The sequence below is a fragment of the Mustela lutreola genome, chromosome 9 (genome assembly GCF_030435805.1).
Source record: "Mustela lutreola isolate mMusLut2 chromosome 9, mMusLut2.pri, whole genome shotgun sequence".
Lineage (NCBI taxonomy): Eukaryota > Metazoa > Chordata > Mammalia > Carnivora > Mustelidae > Mustela > Mustela lutreola.
In genome coordinates this window covers 119,696,283-119,719,709 of record NC_081298.1, presented here as the reverse complement: position 1 = coordinate 119,719,709, position 23,427 = coordinate 119,696,283, and the positions used below count along the sequence as shown (strand labels likewise).

The 23,427-nt window shown below is 36.8% G+C and overlaps 1 protein-coding gene and 1 pseudogene across 4 annotated transcripts in view; one reads left to right on the top strand and one right to left on the bottom strand.

The window, feature by feature from the left end:
- The window catches only part of HEATR5B (HEAT repeat containing 5B), a 105,645-nt gene extending 86,591 nt beyond the window's left edge, over positions 1 to 19,054 (top strand). For 3 of the 4 annotated variants that reach the window (XM_059188653.1, XM_059188652.1, XM_059188654.1), the window contains 6 exons: positions 2,423 to 2,567; positions 3,935 to 4,201; positions 5,347 to 5,571; positions 11,661 to 11,812; positions 13,040 to 13,253; positions 18,156 to 19,054. In XM_059188653.1, coding sequence (XP_059044636.1) covers positions 2,423 to 2,567; positions 3,935 to 4,201; positions 5,347 to 5,571; positions 11,661 to 11,812; positions 13,040 to 13,253; positions 18,156 to 18,460 — 1,308 coding nt within the window. In that variant the 3' untranslated portion in view covers positions 18,461 to 19,054. The remainder of the gene's footprint in view (positions 1 to 2,422; positions 2,568 to 3,934; positions 4,202 to 5,346; positions 5,572 to 11,660; positions 11,813 to 13,039; positions 13,254 to 18,155) is intronic. The other variant, XM_059188655.1, reaches the window with a different exon arrangement.
- A 2,862-nt stretch (positions 19,055 to 21,916) lies between these two features.
- On the bottom strand, positions 21,917 to 22,855 carry LOC131808189 (derlin-1-like; annotated as a pseudogene).
- Positions 22,856 to 23,427: the final 572 nt, after the last annotated feature.

Sequence of the window (23,427 nt, the reverse complement as noted above, 5' to 3'; positions counted from 1 at the left end):
AATAAAACAAAGCACATGCTTTGTGATTACAAGATTCACTCACTGGTGAACTCTTCTTGTACCCTAGCCTTACAATCTGAAGCTGTTCCTCAGCTAAACTACAGCTTACTGCAAGAAACTTCTGGTGTTTATGAAATTTAAAACTTAATCTGTGAATGAAGAGAGAACACTATGTTTACACTCACTCATTTTTTTTTTAACATAATACACCCCACACCCAACTACCTAGCTATTTTTTGGACTCAATAATGTTTTGTTTATCCAAGCACTGCTTTACACCTGAATGGATTATATTTTTCTTCCTGAGTTGGATCCTATAATTTCAAAATCATCAGTATTGTATTGATTTACCCAACAGCTTTCACTCTGTGCCTGTCCTGTATCAGGCACAGTTTGAGGCTATAGCTATCAAAAGTACAGGTACCCCCGATCCAGGTACAGGGAGATCAGGACAGTATGACAAATGCTGAGCTAGTAAAGGTATGTAAAGTCTGAGGACAGGAGCCCTGACTTCAAGGAAAGTAAGGAATGGCTTCTCAGAGGAGATGAGGATTGGATTAAATCTGAAAAGAGAGGGGTGCCTGGGTGGCTCAGTGGATTAAGCCGCTGCCTTTGGCTCAGGTCATGATCTCAGGGTCCTGGGATCGAGTCCCGCATCAGGCTCTCTGCTCGGCAGGGAGCCTGCTTCCCTCTCTCTCTCTCTCTGCCTGCCTCTCCATCTACTTGTGATTTCTTTCTGTCAAATAAATAAATAAAATCTTTTAAAAAAATTTATTAAAAAAAAAATCTGAAAAGAGAAATTAGTGAGGCAGCACAAAAGGGATGGGTTTTTTTCTCTGGGAGAAAAGCAAATCCAAAGACAAGGAGGTGTAAGAGAACGTGACAAGTTCAAGGACACTACTGTCATTTACTACAGCTGAGACAAATGGAGCATGTAAGAGTTGTTAGGAGACGAGGCTGCGCGTCAGGGGAAAAGCCAAATCATGAAGATTCCTGTATGGCCTGTGGAAGGGTCTAAAAATCTATCTTAAAAGTGATAGGAAATCATTAAAAAATGTTAAAATAGAGGAATGACCTGATTAAACTTGTATTTCAGAATATGGTATATATATAGAATTTGATCACTTTTATTGACCCTGTGAAATTGGTCTATAGGACATGACAAGGGAGGCAGGAAGGCCAGTTAAGAGGCTCTTTGCATTTTATTTCTAGAGAAATAGTGAGTTACACTGGCCTAGGAAAACTGAATAAAGGAAGAAAAAAGAGGGCGGGGACTGGAACGTGAGGGTGTATTACAAATAGCAAACAATGATGGAGATGAGGGAATAAGGAGACTACAGAGAGGGAGGAAGAGAACTAAGAGAACAGAGTTACAAGGGCAGAGGAGAGTTTCAAGGATAGACAGTCTCAAAAGAACCAGAATCCAGTATATGAAGACAGAAGAGGATCCAGGGAAGGTTACTAGTGATCTCGGATGGAGCATTCTATCGTAGGTAGAAGAGTGAGGGGTGAAGGAGGGGTGAAGGAACTGGAAGCCTCGGGGCTGGGACCAGAGGAAGCAAAACAGAGATACAGGACATGGGGACAGAGAAGGTTCTGAGAGAATTGGGGGTTGGGGGGAGGAAATAAACAGGAAAGACTTGAGTGTTTTCCTTATACTGGGGAAGGAACAGACCTAGACAGAGAAACTGAAGACATATGGAATGCAATCAGGGTCCTTGAAGAATCAATCCCTGGGAGGTCAGATAAGATAGGACAGGAAGCAAATAAGGAAAGATGAATCAGCCTTTGGTAGAGTCTAGACATTTGATCTTAAGGAGAGAGGTAAAGGTAGGTTTGGTTATAGTTAAGTTTTTTTTTCCTCTTTAAAATATGAGACAGGGGGCGCCTGGGTGGCTCAGTGGGTTAAGCCACTGCCTTCGGCTCAGGTCATGATCTCAGAGTCCTGGGATCGAGTCCCACATCGGGCTCTCTGCTCAGCAGGGAGCCTGCTTCCCTCTCTCTCTGCCTGCCTCTCTGCCTACTTGTGATCTCTCTTTGTCAAACAAATAAATAAAATCTTAAAAAAAATAAAATAAATAAAATAAAATATGAGACAGGTTCATTGGATGGGTTTGATGTGGATGATTGTAAGAGGCTTAAAGTGAGTGGTGAAAGTTTGTAATAGTTGCTGAGATGAATGGGAGAGGGGCTTATGGGAAGTACCTAATATCCACAGTAATTTGTTGAATGAAAATTTGTTGGGATAGATTATGACCAATTCTCAAGACTGTTAGGTTGTTCTTACTTGTTACAGAGTCATATATATTAATTTTAGTTACCAAACTGATTTATTTTTACATGTATATTTTCTTAGATTGTAATATAATTTTGTTCTTTGAAATTAAGATTAATTAAATTTACCTGTATTAATTTATACTAGCTGATTGGTGTTGAGTTGCTAAGTGTTCTGCACCGCCTCCTGTTGACCTGGAACCCACCCTCTGTTCAGCTGCTGGTCACTGGGGTCGTACAACAGATAGTAAGAGCTGCTCAGGATTATCTGCAAGAAAAAAGAAACACTCTAAGTAAGCACTGGAAATTATGCTAATTTGGAAGTAGATCTTGTTTGTACTCTAACTTTTTAAGTATCAGTGCCAGGAAGTTTTTAATTAAAAATGTAGTCAAAGATGTAGAAGATTGGCAATTGATTTTGCTTTCATTAGGAAAAACCAAATGAGGGGCACCTGAGTGGTGCACTCAGATAAGCATCTGACTCTTGGTTTCAGTTCAGGTCATGATCTCAGGGTCATGGGATCAAACCCTATGTCAGGCTCCAATCTCTGCTTGAGATTCTCTCTCTCTCCCTCTGCCCCTCCCGCTTGCTCTCTCCCTCTCCCTTTCTGCCCCTCTCTTTCTCAAATAAATAAATAAATCTTTAAAAAAAAAAAAAGAAAAGAAGAAGGAAGGAACCAAATGAAATTGCTGCTAGTCAATTATTTTTCACCTTCAAAAGTGTCAACCAAGGGACGCCTGGGTGGCTCAGTTGGTTAAGCAGCTGCCTTCAGCTGAGATCATGATCCCAGCGTCCTGGGATTGAGTCCCACATGGGGCTCCTTGCTTGGCAGGGAGCCTACTTCTCCCTCTGCCTCTGCCTGCCACTCTGTCTGCCTGTGCTCGCTCTCGCTCCTCTCTGACAAGTAAATAAATAAAATCTTTTAAAAAAAAAAAAAGTGTCAACCTCACATGGTTCTACCTAACATATATGTTCCTCATAATATGAAATACATTCCTAATAAAAATATCCAATAAAAATTTCTGAAGTAAGAAATGGATTGTCCTTGGGGCGCCTGGGTGGTTCAGTGGGTTAAGCCCCTGCCTTCGGCTCAGGTCATGATCTCAGGGGTCCTGGGATCGAGTCCCGCATGGGGCTCTCTGCTCAGCAGGGGGCCTGCTTCCCTTCCTCTCTCTCTGCCTGCCTCTCTGCCTGCTTGTGATCTCTCTCTGTCAAATAAATAAATAAAATTTTTCTTAAAAAAAAAAAAGAAATGGATTGTCCTTTACTTTTAGAGAGAGGTCAGTAAACAGAATTATAGGGAGGCAGAGAATTATTGTGAGAAAGACATGTGTTGCCAGTGAGACATTCAGTTGTAAGTTCCTTTAAAAGAATTTCTCAGGGACGCCTCGGTGGCTCAGTGGCTTAAAGCCTCTGCCTTCGGCTCAGGTCTTGATCCCAGGGTCATAGGATCGAGCCCCACAACGGGCTCTCTGCTGAGCAGGGAGCCTGCCTACCCCCCATCTCTCTCTGCCTGCCTCTCTGCCTACTTGTGATCTCTGTCTGTCAAATATATAAATAAATAAATAAAATTTCTCAAATATACTTACTATATAGTTTTATCTACTCAGTGCCATAATTTTTTTTCTGGAAATTTTACCAAATTTTCTTTCATCCAAGATGACGATGATGTGGAAAAAGAGTCATGTCTTATAGTTGGAGAAGGCGGTGACAGCGGTGGTCTTGTTCCTGGAAAATCTCTTGTGTTTGCAACTATGGAGCTGTTGATGTTCATTTTAGTACGTCATATGCCACATCTCAGTACCAAGATGTCGGATTCACCCAGTCACCTAGCCACCAAAACTCGACTGTCAGAAGAAAGTGCTCGTTTGGTGGCAGCCACAGTTACTATACTCTCTGACTTACCGTCCCTTTGTTCGCCTGCTGGTACGGTATTAATCAATGTTTGGAAATGCATTCTATTACAATAGACAAAGATGAGCTTGCCTTTGATTTTAAGTGCTATTATAACTTATCTTCTTCTTTAGTCTCAAGTATGGAAGGAGAAGTTAGTCTTTTATGGTGTCTTAACCTTTAGGAGCCTATAAAGATTAAGGATTCAAAAAACCCAGAACTTGAGATGCTCTTCAGATACATTTCAGACAAACTTCACAAGGGAGATAAAACCACAGCTTGAGGCAAGGCACTGGACGTTAGCAGACAGACATATGGTGGCATAACCAAACCTGTTAGTTCCTGATCTGTTTGCCACTCTTGAGTAACTGACCAACCATAAAAACATCAGATGAGTATGATCACCAACTCTTAGGAAGAACTAAAGAGAATTTAGCTACAAAGATGATAGTTGTTTGCAGATATCTGAAAAGTACAGGATGGAAATGTAGACTTTCCCTCTGTTTATCTGGAAGAGAGAAATAATATAAGGAGTATAAAGGTAAATTTCAATCCAACACGAGCCTATAGAGAAGAGGTTCTCTGTTGCTGGAGCTTTGCAGGCCAAGCACAATGGCAGCCTGAGAAAGTGTTGAGCATTTTCCGTGAGGTGGGAGGTTGGATTCAATGACCTTAAAGTTTTTCAGCTACAAATTCCAGGATTTTTTCGTTTCTTCTTTGCTTACCCATATAGTCCTTTCTTCACTTTCCCCCACTTGGTTAAGGCTGACTTGAGTACACTCAAGATTGATTACATGTCTTAGAATTGCTACCAGATTCATCAAATTGCTCAGATAATTATCAAAGTATATATGGTAGTGCTTCCCTTCTGTTTTTCTATCTTCTTTTCTCATTTTCATTTGAAAGGCACAACATATTAAATAGGTGAAATATTAGAAATAATAAAAAACGAGGCTACTTGGGAAAAGAAAAGAAATATTCTGTCTTCTTTAAAATAACTTGTTACTTTCTCACTTTCTTTTCCAAACATTGAATTATAATAATACTAATGCAGTAAATTTTGCATTAACAACAAGGGAAAAAATAGTATTAAACCAGAATCAATTGTAAAAACAACTGAAAGAACTGCAATAAGCGAACTGAGTAGTTATGAGGTATCTGATTTGTTTTCAATTCAGGGTGTATGACAATCCTGCCCACGATTCTATTTTTAATTGCAAGAATATTGAAAGACACAGCGATAAAGTCTGCAGATAATCAGGTTCCTCTGCCAGTCAGTGCAGCACTTCAGGGAATTAAAAGCATCGTGACACTCTCGATGGCCAAGACTGAGGACACTCAGAAACAGTGGACAGCTCTAATTCGCAGCACTCTCGCATGCATCCTGGAATATTCTCAACCAGGTAACCTAATCAGGGCTTCAAACCCATAATCTATCTGTTTGTCAATAACTAATTGAATGAGCTTGTCCGAATCAACACAGAGAGGTGTTGTGTGTGTGTGTGTGTGTGTGTGTGTGTGTGTGTGTGTGTGTGTGTTTTAGCCACACCTTGCAGACAGGAACTTTAGTATCCCTTTCTGGGTATTCACTGCAAGTGTCCTTGTCTCAGCACTTACATACATGTTGGATGTATCTAAAAAAGAGAGAAAATTTCTGTCCAAAAAAGGACAGAAAATTTCAGAAAATATACTCAGAATCAAATTGATATGTTTTAATATATTTGTTTCATATGTTTTCTTTTTAATAAAAATAATAAAATAGGAAAGTTGAAGTATCTTTCACCACCCCAGCTTATCCTCAAATGAAACCACAGTCTTGATTTTGATGTTTCATTCCATAAATACTTATATATGTAAATAAATTACTTTCTATATTAATAAATACAGGCATATATTAATAAATATTAAAAATATACATATATGTTAATTAAATGTATATATGAATTCTCTATCAACTGAGATAAATAACCATGAGCAATGTATATGTATATATTTTTTTAAGATTTTACTTATTTATTTGACACAGAGAAGAGAACACAAGCAGAGGGAGAAGCAGGCTCCCTGCTGAACAGGGAGCCTGATGTGGGACTCGATCTGAGGACCCTGGGGTCATGACCCGAGCTGAAGCAGACTCTTAACTGACTAAGCTACCCAGGCATCCCTCTTTTGTGTTTTTAAATTTACGTAGGTAATGTCAGAGTATATCATTGTGCCTGCACATTCTCACTTAAGAATAAGGTTTTTTGAGCTATTGATGTACATATAAAGCCCACATGTTTCCTTTTAACCTCTGTGTTGTTTCCATCACATGAAATTTTCAGATACTCATTCCCTTCTCAATTGATATTTCTGCTATTTCTGATTTTTTCCCCATTATAAAAATTGCTGCCGTGAAAATCCTTATAAATTCTTCATACATTTATACCATGAGATTTTCTGGGGTACCCCTAGAAGCTGAATTGATGGCATATTTTATCAGACATGGCCAAATTACTCTCCAAAGTAGCCATATGAATTTACACATCCATCAGCAGTGTATGATAATCTCTACTTTTCCACATCTCACCAATACTTGGTATTTCAGACTTTAGGTTCTGGTTGAATTTCTTCTGGTCTTTTAAATTTTGCTCTCTGATGGGTAAGATGTACTATCTTACTGTTTTAATTTGCATTTCTCATTTTCCTAATGAGTAAAAGCATTTTTCATGCTTGTGTTTAATTTGGGGGAAATGCTTTTTCACATTTTTGTCCATTTTTCTTCTGTGTTTGACTTTTTCTTTCATTGTATTTCCAGTTTAAAGAAAATGTCAGAGGACTGAAGACAAAGAATAATAATTAAAGACTTGCCATGTCACCTATCACCTATTAAAACATGACTACTCTTAAGACTGTGGAGCAGGTCCATGAATCAAGAGATAGGGCAATGAAACACACAAATCACTTAAAACAGACATTCATCTACATGAGAATATAATACATGATAAGAGCACATTCATTATTCCTCAAATGGTTTCTGTCAGCTGTTTCAGATACCAATTCCAGTTAGGTCCTTACCTTCTATCATGACCCAAAATAAATACCAGAGAAATTGAAGTGGTAATGTATAGTTTTAAAACTAGTTAAAGAAAATATATGTAAAATTTTTATGTAAGAATGGCAAAGGAGTATGTAAGTGTAAGAATGGAAAATATCACATGGGAAAACTATCAATGTATTAGGCTATATAGAAATTAACTTCTACCTGTCAAAACATCTTACATTAAAAAGTAGCTGAAAAAAAAGTAGCTGAAAAATTGACAATAGTATTTATGTCAGTGTTAGTATCAATAATGCACAAATAACACCCAATAGAAGAAAGAACACACGTTAGTAAAAAGGAGATAGAGGTGACCACCACACATATAAAAAAGTCAGCCACATTATTATGTAAGCAAAGAAATAAAAACAAAAACAAATAATATAAAATTTTTTCTTATAAAATTGATGTTTTTTCTTTTAATGTGACTGTACAGCTGGAATTGGTACCAAGAGAACATTTTCATACTTTGCTGAAGGGAGTTCAAAAATGGTTTAAACTTTCAGGGAATCAGTTCTACAGAATGTACAAGGAGCCTTGAAGGATTCATAATGTTCAAGGTTATCTATCACAGTCTATTTTATAATAATGAAAATATGTGATAAATATAAGTACCTGGCTGGCAGTGGTAAAAATTATTAAGTATATGACTATACATTAATTTGGGTTATAAATCCATTATACTGATTTAAAATCATATTTGTAAATAACTATGTATTAAAAAAAAAACTACCTCAGACCAGAAGAAATTCGACCAGAGCCTAAAAATTAAACTGTCATAGCGTCTGGATGGCTTAGTCTGTTGAGCATCCAACTCTTGGTTTGGCCCATGTCCTGATCTCAGGATCCTGAAGTGGAGCCCCGCATCAGACTCCACACTCAGCACGGAGTCTGAGATCCTTTCCCTGCATCTCCCTCCCCCCTACTCGTCCTTGCCCCCTGCACTTGCTCTCTCCTTTTTCTTTCGCTCTCAAATAAATAAATAAATAAATTTTATTTCTAATTTCTTTAGAAATTAAACTGTCACTGGATGGTAGAATTACAAGTTTTATTTTTTTCCCTAGACTATTTTTATCTTGTTAAGCAATGACCATGTGTTACTTTTATTATTTGAATTTTTTAATACTAATTATTTGGAAGAGGAAACTTTAGTTTTATTAATTCTACTGAAACTATTTTAGCTTTATCTTAAGTTAATGTTTTGCTTTTTAAAGTAGGTTTTTTTTGTTTTGTTTTGTTTTTTTAAAGATTTTATTTATTATTTGACAGAGATCACAAGTAGGCAGAGAGGCAGGCAGAGAGAGAGAAGGGGGGAAGCAGCTCCCCGCTGAGCAGAGAGCCGGATGTGGGGCTGGATCCCAGGACTCTGGGATCATGACCCGAGCCGAAGGCAGAGGCTTTAACCCACTGAGCCACCCAGGCGCCCCTTAAAGTAGGTTTTTAACAAACTAAAGAAATGTTAAAAAAATGTTAAATGCCACATTTATATGTATGTATATGTGTAAATAGGTAAATAGATACTAATAATAAAGTAAAAAAATAGTTAAGAATTTGTTTAAGAATATAAATATTGTTTTAATTGTCATGAGGCAGTTCCAAAGTCAATAATCACACATTTTTCCAATTGTCAGTTATATGGGAAGGTTTTGATATTTTATCAGTCATGTTCGTTAACATTAAGTTAATTTAAAGGTATGATAAAATTAACTTGCATAAAATATTCTGTCCAGAACTGAATTCTCAGTAGACAGCCAGTATCAAGTGGGAGTTAAGGCCACAGGTGTTACTTGTGTAATATTTGTAAGCAAGGCAAGTAAAATCCCTTGCTTTACAAGGAAAGTTTTATAATAAGGAATTTTTATTTAGGAAATCACATTTCCTAGTATGAAATCCGAGACTTCCATTTAGAAAAAATGTGCATGTGTATGTATGTGAGCATAGACATATGTATATAAATCTCCTTGAAGGTAGTTTGTACTCTTAAGATTGCTGCCATTTTTCTTCATTTTTAAAAAGTTTTCAATTTTGAAATAGATTTCAAACTTTTTAAAATGTGAACTACAATATACCCTTCTAGATTCACCAACTGTTAACATTTTGTCACATTTTATTACTCCATAATCTGTATGTTATTGTTAATGTCATTGTTTATTTTGCTGAGCCCTTTGAGAATACACTGAAGTCATCATGACTCTGTACTACTAAATGCTTCAGAGATGTCCTAGGAACAAGGACATTCTCTTACATAACCACAGAAGAATTATCAAATGTAGGCAATTTAACATCAATACAATGCTGTTACTGTTCAGATGCAAATTTTACCAATTGTCATAATAATGACTTTAATACAACTCTTTATTTTATCAAGGATATAGTCCAGGATCATGCATACTTAGTTGTTTGTAATGATTTAGTCTTCTTTAGTCTGAGGCAGTATCTTAGCTTTTCTTTAAATCTTTCATGATATAAATGTCTTAAAAGTGCAGACAGCTATTTTATAGATTGGCTTTCAATTTGGAATTGTATGTTTCTTTTTCTTGTGGTTAGATTCAGGTTATGCTTTTTTGGCAGAAATACTATATGAGTATTGGTATGTCTTTCTCCATGCATCTTGTAAGGAGGCATATAATGTTGCTCATCCCATTATCGGGAATATTAACTTTAATAACTTAAGATGGTATCTGCCATATTTCTCCACTACAGAGTTGATGTTTTTCCCTTTTACAACTAATAAGGAATTTGTGGGGAGATAATCTGAAACTCTATTATCTGTTCCCCATCAAACTTTCACCCAATGGTTTTTGGGGTTATATGGTTTGTATTTTAAGTAAACCCTACCCCCAGCACAGAACTTGAACTCGTGACCCTGACGTTGAGTCGCATGCTCTACTGACTGAGACAGTCAGGTGCCCAGTGGTTTTAACGTCTGTTGTACTTGAACCAGTTATTACTGTGATGATGTCAAAATGATAATTTTCTAACTTCCTCCTTAATTTTCTTCCTTGTACATTTTTTAGCCAGCATTTCATGGGAAGAGCTTGTTCTTTGCCCTTATTTTTTATTTTCTTATGTTTGTTATTACTATCAGTACAGACATGATCCTTTTTTTAATTCAGTAGGTCCATTTTTATCATTTTAACATATTCCTATTATTTCTTGAGGACATTTTTACTTTCTTGCCCCAAAAATATAGCAGGCTTACTTTGTATTTTTCCTGTTAGTGTTCTGGTTCCATCACTTCTCCAAAACAGCCCTGGTTTCTTTTAGTAGAAAACAGTATTTAAATGGCAAATCTTAAAGTCACAATTTTACAATAAAGTGTTAATTTTTGAATAAAAAATTGCTTACAGTGTCACAGACTCTGAGTTACAAATTGTTTTCATTTCACCTATGATAATATTCCTGCTATGGAGTTCTCAGGTTTTTAACAGGTATGACTTAGATTATTATAGATTGGCTAAATCCTTCAAATTTTATAACTTTTTTTCTTTATGTTAATAGGCATCTTTCTATTATTATTACCTCATTCTATTTTATGTCAGTACCCTAAATACTAGATGTTAGCATATCAAATATATATGTTCATAATTTTGATAAATTACTGATTATCATTGAGTATTTGCAGTTTCCAAATTAGTCCAAACTCATACTTAAAGAATGTTAATAAGTTCAGCTGTGGAAGAAATGAGAATGGCAAAATAGTTTAGGTCTCTTGCTTTATATGTTTAATAGTAGTTTTCTTTAGAATAAATATAGATATTTCTGGTATTTCTAATTATATACTGTATTTTTGCTAGGTTGTATTTATTCTCAAATAAATGATTTCAATAGAAGTTCTTTAACATTATAAGAATACTGTCTTGAAGAAATTGTGCAAAATTTTTTGATTATGGTTGTATAAAATGTGTAGGTTTCATATTTAATGAATAGAAAGGTGTTATCACTAAGAAAGTCTCCTCTGGATTTTTAAATTACTTGGAATATCTTATAATTGGTTAACTTTGTTGGAAGGAAAGTATTTGGAAATTTTTGATCCATCTTAACTACAAAGAAGTTACATAACTTTTAAGTAATTTTATATTACTATGTTATCTTTCATTCAAATTTGCTTTCCCTTAATAGAATTCTTGTTAGGACTTATGCCTGAAATTTTTTCAGTTAATATTGTACCATCCAGAAAAACAAGGAAAAAAGGACTTCAATACAGGACTTATGATAAAGTATCCCTTTTTCCTCAGTAGTAATTGATTTCTATTCATACAGTTGTTTATGGATTATATTAGATTGAGGAACACACTGCTATAAATGTCACTGGGGGAGAGAGGGTTATTGTTCAAGATTGGAATTCCAAAATATGTTGGAAACAGCACATTGCTTTCCTTTTTCATGTATTTTAATATTATTCATGTATTTCAGAAGATTCCATGCCTATGCCTGATGAAGTAAGCATGCTAACAGCAATTGCACTCTTCCTGTGGTCTGCTAGTAGTGAAATAATAGGAGTCCAGTCATTACAGAATGGCTGCATGAACAGATTTAAAAATGCACTGAATTCATGTGACCCATGGGTAAGTTACACTTAAACAGAGAGGTAAACATTCCATATCATCAGTAAAATTTCAGATCAGTTCATTAAAATGGGTGAGGCATTATTTGAAAACCCAAATATTTGTTATATGGGTTTTCAGTAGAAAAGCTGGAAAAGATCACTCAGTTTAAGCACTAGGAGACACGTGTATGTGTGTATTTACACCTGCAAAAAATTCTCCAGTATCTAAAATATTTGATTAACTCTTCCTTATAATGGTAGACACTTTGCATGAGTCTATGGTTATTATCTTTCACTGTTTACTTAATGACACCAAAAGCATTAAAGAATAAATTTATATTATTACATGTTTTGATGAACCTGTTAGAAGCCAGTTTTTCTAGAAAATAAAGTTTTTTGGCTTCACAATGTCAAAGTCTAAACTAATGATTCTCAAACCTGCTGCACATCAGAAAAAAAAAAACAAACAGCTTAATAACATGATTCCTAGACTCTGCCACTGTCTTCCTAAATCATAAATCTGTATTTTGAAAACATTGCCCAGTATTATGTCCAGTAAGGTCTGGCAACTTCTCTTCTACCAAAGTGCTGAAACAGCTTTATTCCACTATTTATCCCATATAGTGATGGGCCTTCTTTTTATCTTACCTTCCTTCCTTTTTTTTTTAAATTTTTATTTGGGGTTACTATGAAGTCCTTTCATGCTAAAGTGAATGAGATTTTACTCATTTTACCAATGAGATTTTACTTTCTAGGCCTGGAAAAGTTAAATAAGCATAAGCTCATTTCCAGAGAATTCAAATGAATTTGAGTTGTCTACCGGGGGTATTTTTATAGCATTGTTTGACATCATTTAGATATTAGCCTTCCTTACTAAATATGTTAGGTTAAAATGGAAGGGACAATTTTCAAACAAAGGAAAAATTAAAAACATAAATTGGAGTTCCTGGTTTATAGCTTCTACCATACTATAGAAAGAAATGAATTATGTAAGCTTGGTAATTTGGCAGTTACCATATAAGGAATATTTATTTAATTTCTTTTCAGGTTTTTTTTAGTTAGCTTATTAGAAGTTTCGTTATTCTAACTTTATTTCTATAAATAGAAAATGGTATTAATTCATCCCACAGTTCTATTTTCATCATGCAGTATCACATCTTTTCAGCATATATTAAGTTGCAATGTGATTGTACAGCAAATGAGAACTATCACACATGTTAATTAATAAAATTATTTTCTTATATAGGTCCAAGCCAAGTGTTATCAGCTTCTCCTCTCAGTCTTCCAACATTCCAATCGTGCCCTTTCAACTCCGTATATCCATTCCTTGGCTCCAATAGTGGTTGAAAAGCTGAAAGCTGTTGAAAGAAACAGACCAGCCAGTAGCACAGAACTTTTAGCTGTTCAAGAAGGAATCAAAGTTCTGGAAACATTAGTTGCTCTTGGGGAAGAACAAAACAGTAAGTATTCTTATAAAAAGCCAGCAGTCCAAAATGAACTGTATTTTATATATATTTCATATGTATATATCTTACTTGATATTAGATACAGGCCATTGCAACAGTAAGTTTACTAAGGAGTGGTTACTATAGAAAGCTTAATATTTTGGTCATGCTACTGACATAATATATTGAGTTATTTATATTCATTTTTTTATGAGCAAGAAGTTAAATTACTGATGGCCTTTCAACACACTGATTTTTTTTTTCTAGGAATGTACTTTTTAAGAATTAGGAAAATGTGGGTATTTAAAAAGTTTATAAAAGTAATTTAGTATGGTGTTCATAATAGAAATACAGAAGCTTTATAACAAATAGAATCAGATTAGTATTAGTACCAAACATCATTATTAAAATACCTCCAATTTTTAAACTTAAAAATTATTTTTATTTGGGGCGCCTGGGTGGCTCAGTGGGTTAAAGCCTCTGCCTTCAGCTCAGGTCATGATCCCAGGGTCCTGGGATCGAGCCCCGCATTGGGCTCTCTGCTCGGTGGGAAGCCTGCTTCCTCCTCTCTCTCTCTCTGCCTGCCTCTCTGCCTACTTGTGATCTCTCTCTCTCTATGTCAAGTAAATAAATAAAATCTTTAAAAAAAAAATTATTTTTATTTAATGAAAAGTTACCACATACGTCCATTTAATCAGAGACTTCCGCAGCTTAATACCTATTCCTCTTTATTCCCTTGATTTCATCATAATCTAAAATTTCTTTTTAAAAAAATGACTTAATTGCAGCAGAAAGACTATACTTTTTAAGCTAATACCTTATGATTGAACATTAGGTGTTTCCAGTTTTTCAAAATCATAAATAACTGAGATGAGTATACTTGTACAGATATGTTTGCGCACATTATTTATTATAGCTATCAGATAAAATACTTAATATGAAATTACTGGGGGTTGAAAGGAATGTACATTTTAAAGACTTTTAATATATATTGCTAGATTACTTTCCAGATAACAATGACATCCATTTTTTTTTCTATTGTAAGTTTTTTCTTCTTCCCTTGAAAAAATTTTTACAGGAAATTGGAAAGGTAGTAGAGACTTTGAAAAGTTACTGTAAGAGCTTCACTATAAAACAACAATCCAGAGGTGCCTGGGTGGTGTCTGACTCTTGGTTTTGGCTCCATTGGTGGTCTCGGGTCCTGAAATTGAACCCTGAGTCAGGCTCTGTGCTCTGTGCTTGGAGTCTGCTTGTCCCTCTCCCTCCCCCTCTACTGTTCCCCACCAACACACACATATGTGAATGCTCTCCCTCTCAAATGAGTAAATAAAATCTTTTAAAAATAGTAATAATCCAGAAGTATGATAGTGGAAAAGGAGAAATGCAGAGGTGATGATGAAAAAAAAAATTCATCTTACTTGATGAGTGACTAGTTATAGGGAGCAAGAGAAAGGGAAGAGCTGAACAGGACTATGTTACGTGGAAGAAACATGGAAGCAGTGTCAGAATTGGGAAAGTCAGGAAGAAGGATCGTTTGAGAGTTGATAAGTTTAATTGAAATTAGATATTAATAGATTATTTGAATAGAAATGTTGTGACTGACATCATGGTCTATGTTTGTGGCCATGATGGCGAAAACCAAAGGTAAATGGTGGCCATCACATTATTTCGTATATGCTCATTCATTTATTCATTGATTTGACGTTAACCTTCCTGACGAATGCCATCATACCCTCTTTTTTTTTTTTTTTTTAAGATTTTATTTATTTATTTGACAGAGAGAGACCACAGTAGACAGAGAGGCAGGCAGAGAGAGAGAGAGGGAAGCAGGCTCCCTGCTGAGCAGAGAGCCCGACGCGGCACTTGATCCCAGGACCCTGAGATCATGACCTGAGCCGAAGGCAGCGGCCTAACCCACTGAGCCACCCAGGCACCCACCATCATACCCTCTTAATAGGACTCATTTACCTTTGGTTTTTGTATGCATTTGGCCTTATATTTATCTTAATTTTTTTAATGCCAATTTTATTATACTTAAAAGTCTTTCTATAATACAAAACATCTGTTATCTCAGTGAAGCAGTCTATTAAAAAATGAAGAAACCAGAATAATGCTTATTGCTATTAAGATATGTCTGAGGTATATCTCACTAACACTTAAAATTATAATATATAGTTACGTAAAATATAGTAATGTAATTCCCAGAAGACAAATTTTCAGCTTTTAAATTTGTTTTATCACCCACCTTTCTTCACAACAGTTACAAATGCTAATTTTTTGTTTTTAACTTTATAGTATCCATGAAAGAAATAGGCAATGAGTGTTTCTTCACCCAGCATGACCAGGGTGATAAGCTAAAGACATTGGAATTATATTTGAATCTTAATTCTTTTTTTTAAAGATTTTATTAATTTATTTGACAGACAGAGATCACAATTAGGCAGAGAGGCAGGAAGCAGGCTCCCTGCTGAGCAGAGAGCCTGATGTGGGGCTTGATCCCAGGACCCTGGGACCATGACCTGAGCTGAAGGCAGAGGATTTAACCCACTAAGTCACCCAGGTGCCCCTGAATCTTAATTCTTGTTCATATTCTTTATTCAATCTGTTACTCAAAACTTGTCCTATCTTTTTTGGAAACTTCTCTGGGATTCAGGAGAATCTTGGTTCCTATTCTTGTACCTAATCATCTCAATTAAATAGCTCTAATAGTTTCCTAACAGTTTTCTAATAGTTTCCTAACAGGTATGTTTCTTCCTCTCATTTCTAATTACACAAACAGATTTAATCTGCATCAGATCTCATTTTTTTCAAGAAATGTTGCTCAATTACTCAGCCCACTCTCATCTTTCCCTTCATACAATTTCTTTGGCAGTTATAATCAACCTTATTCTTTGGCTTTGTGGTTTTAAGATAATAACTAAAACTATAAAATCCTAAAGTATTCTTCCACTTTATGAGGCTTTTGAGGAACTATATCTCAAATGTTCCCTATAGGTTTTTAGCATTTAGTTCTCTAATTGTTTGATGTGCTGGATACCCTTTTCAACTAGGCACTAACAGCTTTAAGTTGAAAGCTGTTGATGAATTATGTATTTCCTAAAATTCCTAGCACATTTCTAGATACTTGATGGGTACTTAAATAATTTATATTTTTTCCAGTTAATTAACTGTTAAAATCAAAACCTTGCTTTTCAACCTGATGTTGAAAACCTTGTCTGCTTTAGTATGCACAGTGTACTGAAGATAATTTCGTATTTATTTGGTGATTCATTATTATATCTTCTATAGAAGTTCTTATTATACAATACTGTTATAATTCTGTGTGAGGGAAATTGAGTTAAGTCTAGCTAATTGGAGAATTCTTGGGACTTTTAAAATATCAGCTTGCTACCTTTCTTCTGAAACTTTGTCATGGAAGAATATCCAACTGATAAAAACTTCTGAGGGGTTTTCAAGGCAAAGGATGTTTGTGTTTGTTCATTCATTCAACAAGTAGTTATTGAGTGCCTGCTGCATACCAGGTATGTTCTAGTCATGAAATAACTACACAAAGATCCCTGCTCTCATGGAGCTTATATCATAGTGCAAAAACAGAGACAGTCAACATTCCCCCCCCTTGGGTATATCTGTATCTATATTATATATAAACATAAAATTTTGTATAGATAAACATTGTCTACATATATCTATATACATAATTTTATATAGAAGTGAAAGTGGATATAACTATATTAATTTTGGATATAGATATAATAGATGATGAATTAGGAAGATGCTATGCAGAAAAAAAACACAGCAGGGAAAGAAGATGTTGAGGGACAGAATGGGATTAGGGTTCCGGAAAGGTCTAATGATTGTTATCATTGTATTTCTTGACGTCAGTGAATGTTGTATTCCACATTCTGTATCAGATGTTTCCTGCTCCCCTGCAACCTTGGCTACTGTCATTCTACAAACGTTAACAAAAGTGGAAAAAATTATTATTCTCAGTGCTGATTATCAGATACATATGTATACATGATCACGTTTTTTAAAGAAAAATACCAGCTTTAATGAAATTTATATTCCAGGATGGAGTTGTTAATATGGGAAGACAGAGAGACTAGTAAATGGGATGGGATTAAACTTCCAAATAAATCTTGAAGGGCTTAGAGTATATGTCAACCAGACACAGGCTCTTGGGTTTTTTTAACCCTAAATTCTACATATTTGCTTCTTTTTGAGATATTTTTCCTTCACTTATTGTGGAGTTTACTGTTGGGGGGTGGTGATAAAATGGGAAATAGTTGTATTTCTATTTTTAAAAGAAGGAAATACCTAGTTTTAGTTAAATAATAGTAAATTGATGCTGTTCAGGTTTATCTTTCCTATGCTATCCTCCCTATTCTGAAATACCCTGAAAAATATCATGATCTTACTCTCAGAATACATTCCACCAGATGGTAGTTGTAGAGTACTTACTCCTTTTTACCCTTTTAGCCAGTATTTTTTCACTTTTTTTTTCTTTTTTTGGTAAGTAGGCATCTCACCCAGCATGGAGCCCAATGGGGGCTTAAACTCATGACCCTTAAACTCATTTCCCAAGACCCAAGCTGGGAAAGAGTTAGACACTTAACCGACTGAGCCACCCAGGTGTCCCTAGCCAGTATTTTTTTTTTTTTTTAACAAAACAAGATAAACTAAAATATGCAGTCTTAATAAACTTGGTCTCCAAGCCAAACATAGCCTGGCATTAAGTAAATATTTAATATTAATTAATATTGAATATTTAATATTAATTGTTGTTGAAGTCTAAGACAGATTCTATTTGATAATGTTTTATTGTGACCGAGACTACTGTGGTAATCACCTATCTTAAAGTTTATTGTAATTGACAGATTTGTGATGATCTTCAGACCTTATCATTGTTCCTTGCAGGAGTCCAGTTACTTGCCCTTTTAGTTCCCACTTTGATCTCTTACCTGCTGGATGAAAATTCTTTTGCCTCAGCAAGTACAGTTTCCAAAGATCTTCATGAGTTTGCACTCCAGAATTTAATGCATATTGGACCTCTGTATCCACATGCTTTCAAGACGGTAATGGGAGCGGCTCCTGAGTTGAAAGTACGTTTGGAAACTGCTGTTCGAGCAAGCCAAGCCAGCAAAGCTAAAGCAGCCACCAGGCAGCCAACCCCTGCTGTACATTCTGCACCAACAATTAAGCTAAAAACCAGTTTTTTTTAACTTGATATTCCATTCATTTTTATTTATATTGTCAACTGGCAACTAATTAGTGATCGCCATTGTACCTTTCTGGGCTATAGGTTCTACTTCATTTGTATATGAGTATTGTATGCTTCTAAGTAGGTTAAGTAAAATGATGCTCATGCCATTTTCTGATTTGAAAGGGGTAATTGTTTTTATCATGGGGTAGATGTGCTCTCCTTTTTTTCCCTGTAATATTTCTTTTTTATTAATTTATTTTTTAAATACTGAGCCATAGTCTCTTAAATTTAAGTGCTAAAAACAATTGTATCATGTTGGGCAGCCTATTGGTATTGTCAGGAAAAAATAAGTCAATATTCAACATCTGTCATGAAAAAATTTAATTGAGAAACAAGCAGAATTTAGATTTTGAAGTAAATAATGGAAAATGTTTCATGGTGTATATAATATGAATAAAGTCACACTTTCTTAGCATTTCTCAGAATGTCCTTATCTTTCTGATAGATCTTTTTACTTCCATGTTAGATAACTAAATTATGTCTGTATTTTAGGTGTTAGCTGAATTAAAGCTCTCATTGAAAGATCCATTAAAATGTTTCAAATGTGGAATAATGTTCTCCTTTTTTTTTTTTTTTCATGGCTAAAATTTGGCCTTGGTTATGTTTTATAATTATAGAACAGAGCATTGAGTTCTGACTGTGATGGTTAGTTTCATTCATCAAATATTTATTGAGCACCTACTGTGTATGAAGCATCAAGCTAAGTCCTGCAGGGCATACAAAAATGTATTTGTCATAATTATGATAAGGCCAGTCTTTTGTGAATCGGAATTTAATTTTACCCTATCCAATAGATAATTGATGAGATGAGTGTTTGCCACAGTGTTGAGCAACTCTTAAACACCAGGTTTTACCAGTATACCTGGACTGCAGTATCAATAGAAAGTTACCTTTTGGAATATTCCAGATGCTTACCTGTTTGTCATCTGCTGCCACCGACTCACTCTCACGCCCTCACCAGCTGGCAGCTCCCATCCCCTTGCTCCTTTTCCCAACCAAACATTTGTAGCCCATAAAATGGAGGTTGCCCATAAAATGGTTCTGCCTTTGATAAGCTCTCTTATTTATTGTCTTTTTGGCAAGGCCCGGGTGCAAAGAACCTGTCCACCCTTTCCCCTTTTGGTGGCAGAAGTATAATGGGGGGGAAGACTGGACAAGGGGATTGTCAGTCTTTAAAACTGGGAGAGGTGCTTTCACCTGTTGTCTCACTTTGTATCTACAGGGTTGTTTTTTCATTTCTGAGTTGCTTTGCTGAAGTTACTCTCCTTATTTCAGAGGTGGTTTTTGGGTCACAGTTGTATTGAGATGTAATTCAGACATATATATCACCCATTTAAAATGTACAATTCAGTGGTTTTCAGTTTATTCACAGGGTAGAGCACCATCACTACCATCAATTATGAACATTTCCATTACTCCCGAAAGAAACCTCACGGGGGGCTCAGTGGAGCATCCAAGTCTTGGTTTCAGCTCAGGTCATGATCTCAGCATCGTGAGATAGAGCCACGAGTTGGGAATCCACACTCAGTGGGGAGTGTGCTTGAGATTCTTTCCATCTCCCTCTTTCTCTGCCCTTCCCCCAGCTTGCACACTCTCTCTTTCTAAAATAAATAAATCTAAAAACAAATAAACCTTAAAAAAGAAAGAAAGAAACCTCACACCCTTTAGCAATCACCCCACAATCTTTCCAATTCTCCCAAGCCTTTCACTACCATGGATCTACTTTCTGTTTTCATCAATTCTTCTGTTACAACCATCACATCTAAATGAAATCAGAGAATATGTAGTCTTTTGTAACTGGCTTCTTGACTTACTGGTTTGTTTGTTTTTCTTTCTTTTTTTTTCTTTTTTAAATTTGTTCGGGGTTTTTTTTAGCCTTCAACCTTTATTGGGGGATAAACCTAGTTCTAATGGAAAAATCCCACCTCTGAAAAAGAGTTGTGGGTATGTAAGCCTGTCTGATGGACATTCATGACTTGTACATTCATGACTTGTACATTCATGGCTCAAAATAAAGACCCTCAAACACAAATGAGTCTAAAGCCGTTACAACCCAAAATTGTGTGATTTGTTTACATGTGCTTATCTTAGCTCTTAAAATGTGATCTGTGTAAGAGGAGCTGTACCTTCCTCATGATTCACAGAAGTACATGGCCATTAAAAGGGGGCACGGCCCCAAAAAATGACAATTTAGAGTATAAGGTTCTCCTCTCCACACTATTCAGTCCACATATATCCAGGAGGAGAATGAAATACAATCAACGTCCAGGTGCCTCTCAGAGAGGCAAATGTGATTTGGAAATTTTTAGCATAATAGATCTCTACTCTAGCTGCACATGAAGCCAGGATGCCCTACATGAGATGCAAAGGGATTCTGCCCACCACAGTCTGCCTCTAGCTCCTGTGCAAGATGCAGCTCCACAGTAGTCTGCATCATGTCACTTAGGGAAACGAGTGCCTCATTGATACCAGTCTATGGCCCTCACTGACTCAGTGGTGGGTTTTGTTTTGTTTTGTTTGTTTGTTTGCTTTACTAAAAACATCTGAAGAGGGGCAAATGGTTGCAACTGCCATCAGGTCACAGCAATTTCAAAAGCTGAAAAGGCTCTCCATCCCCTGGTCCAGTCTTCCCCCTCCATTATACTTCTGCCACCAAAAGGGGAAAGGGTGGACAAGTTCTTTGCACCTGGGCCTTGCCAAAGACAATAAATAAGAGAGCTTGTCAAAGGCAGAACCATTTTATGGGTAACCTCCTCCAGCTGCAAATGTTTAGTTGGGAAAAGGAGCAAGGTATGTGTACAAGAAAGAGGAAGGAGGTCCTTTGTCAAGGGTTTGGTGACCCAACCCCAGATGCCCAGCTTGGTGCCAGCAGACCAGGACCTACCAAACCCACTATTCAGACAGAAATGGAAGTGAAGGCACCAAAAAATTAAAGTCAGTTCTGAAATCCGCACAGTTGACATTTGTTCTTTGTAGCAGTAAGGCCTTGAATGAGAATCATGGAACTTGAGGAACACATTCTTTTCTTCGGGATTTAAAAAATTTTATCATGGGGACGCCTGGGTGGCTCAGCTGGTTGAGCGGCTGCCTTCGGCTCAGGTCATGATCCCAGCGTCCTGGGATCGAGTCCCGCATCGGGCTCCTTGCTCGGCCGGGAGCCTGCTTCTCCCTCTGCCTACCACTCTGTCTGCTTGTGCTCACTCTCGCTCCTCTCTCTCTCTCTGACAAATAAATAAATAAAATCTTTAAAAAAAAAAAAAAAATTTATCATGTACCGGAAGACTACATTCAGTGTGGGTCAAGTCTGGGTCAAGTCTAAGAGCATTTGCTAGAACTCAGTTGTTAGGCACACCTAGCACTGGGAGGAAACTTCGTCTAAGCAGAGTGGCTGGTGGGCAGGCCAGAGGCCTCTCCTTCATTGGTCCCCAAGCTGAAAGTCCTGTCCCCAGTGGTGTCTTCTACCTCTACCATTCAGATCAGCAGCTCACCTCATGCTAGCAGGGGACACACTGAATCCTGACATCCTCCTCTCCTGCTGGACAGCCAGCAGTACAAAAACAGGTGTGAATAGAAAATGTCTTCATCCGAAGTCATTGGGTATCTGAACATGAGGAGAAATTAAAGATGTCCCACAAGATTTCCAATGAGCTCATTCATTACCGAGCCTCCCATGATATAGTTGAGTCCAAGGATAACCATGATAAATAACAGGCCTTAACTTGTGTTTCAAACCAAAATGATACAATCATGTCTCTGTTCAGCTGGGCCCAGACATAAAGTACTGACACGATCAGAGGAATCATCAGCAACTGCATGTTCATGGCTAAGCTGGTCTTCACGATGCAATTCCAGTTAAAGAGGAGCATGAGTAAATTGGCGGCTGACCTATCAAAAGCTCCTGTTTCAAGTCCTGTAAAATTCTGATACAAGAAAGAGGGCACCTGGGTGGCTCAGTTGGTTAAGCAATTGCCTTCGGCTTAGGTCATGATCATGGAGTCCCAGCAACGAGTCCTGCGTGTGGCTCCCTGCTCCGCAGGAAGTCTGCTTCTCCCTCTAGCCCGCTCCCCTCTCGTGCTTTCTCTCTCTCTCTCTCTTTTAAAGATTTTATTTATTTATTTGAGAGAGAGAGAGAGAAACTGACCAAATAAATCTAATTCCTAGACAAACAGGGAAATACAAGGTGGCAGCGATTGCCCTTCAAATCTGAAAGTGATAGAGGAAGGCTTCAGGCTAGAGGAAGAAGGAGGCGGGCTGATGAGACAAGGTTTGCCAACAAGGGCACCGCGACGGTGGTGACCAACCAACAGGGCACGATGGCCAGGATGCTCCTGAAGCAGTCCCTTATGTGGGACATCTTCACCTTTTTCGGTGGCTGGGAAGTGCACAGCCGCCCAACTCCCCATCCCTGGCCTCTCACCACACGGTGCCTCTGTGAGTGAAAGGTATGGAGGAGGAGGCTGCCCAAGCTCAGGAGAAGAAGGCGGAGATCCCCGGATGTGCGCCACCATGGACTTAAAATGTTTTTAATCTTCATCCATGTGGTAACACACATCAGTACTTCCTCCCTTTCTGTGGCTGGATACTACTCCACTGTATGTGTACCGCATTTTGTTTATCCATTCTCCAGTGGATGGACACTTGGGTTGCTTCCCCCTTTTGCCTATTAGGAATAATCCTGCTGTGAACACCTGTGTGCAGGTTTTGGGTGGACATATGTTTTCATTTCTCTTAGGTATACACCTAGGAGTGGAATTGCTCACTCAATGATAACTAACTCTTCAGCTTTCTAAAGAATTGCCAGATTGTTCTTCAATTGCTTATTTCTTGTTTTTTTGCACAGTAAACCCCTTTTCACTCACCTATTTATGAGGTATAAAGTTTATTTCTGCCTTGGCTACTTCCTGCCATTCCAGACTTCTCCCATCA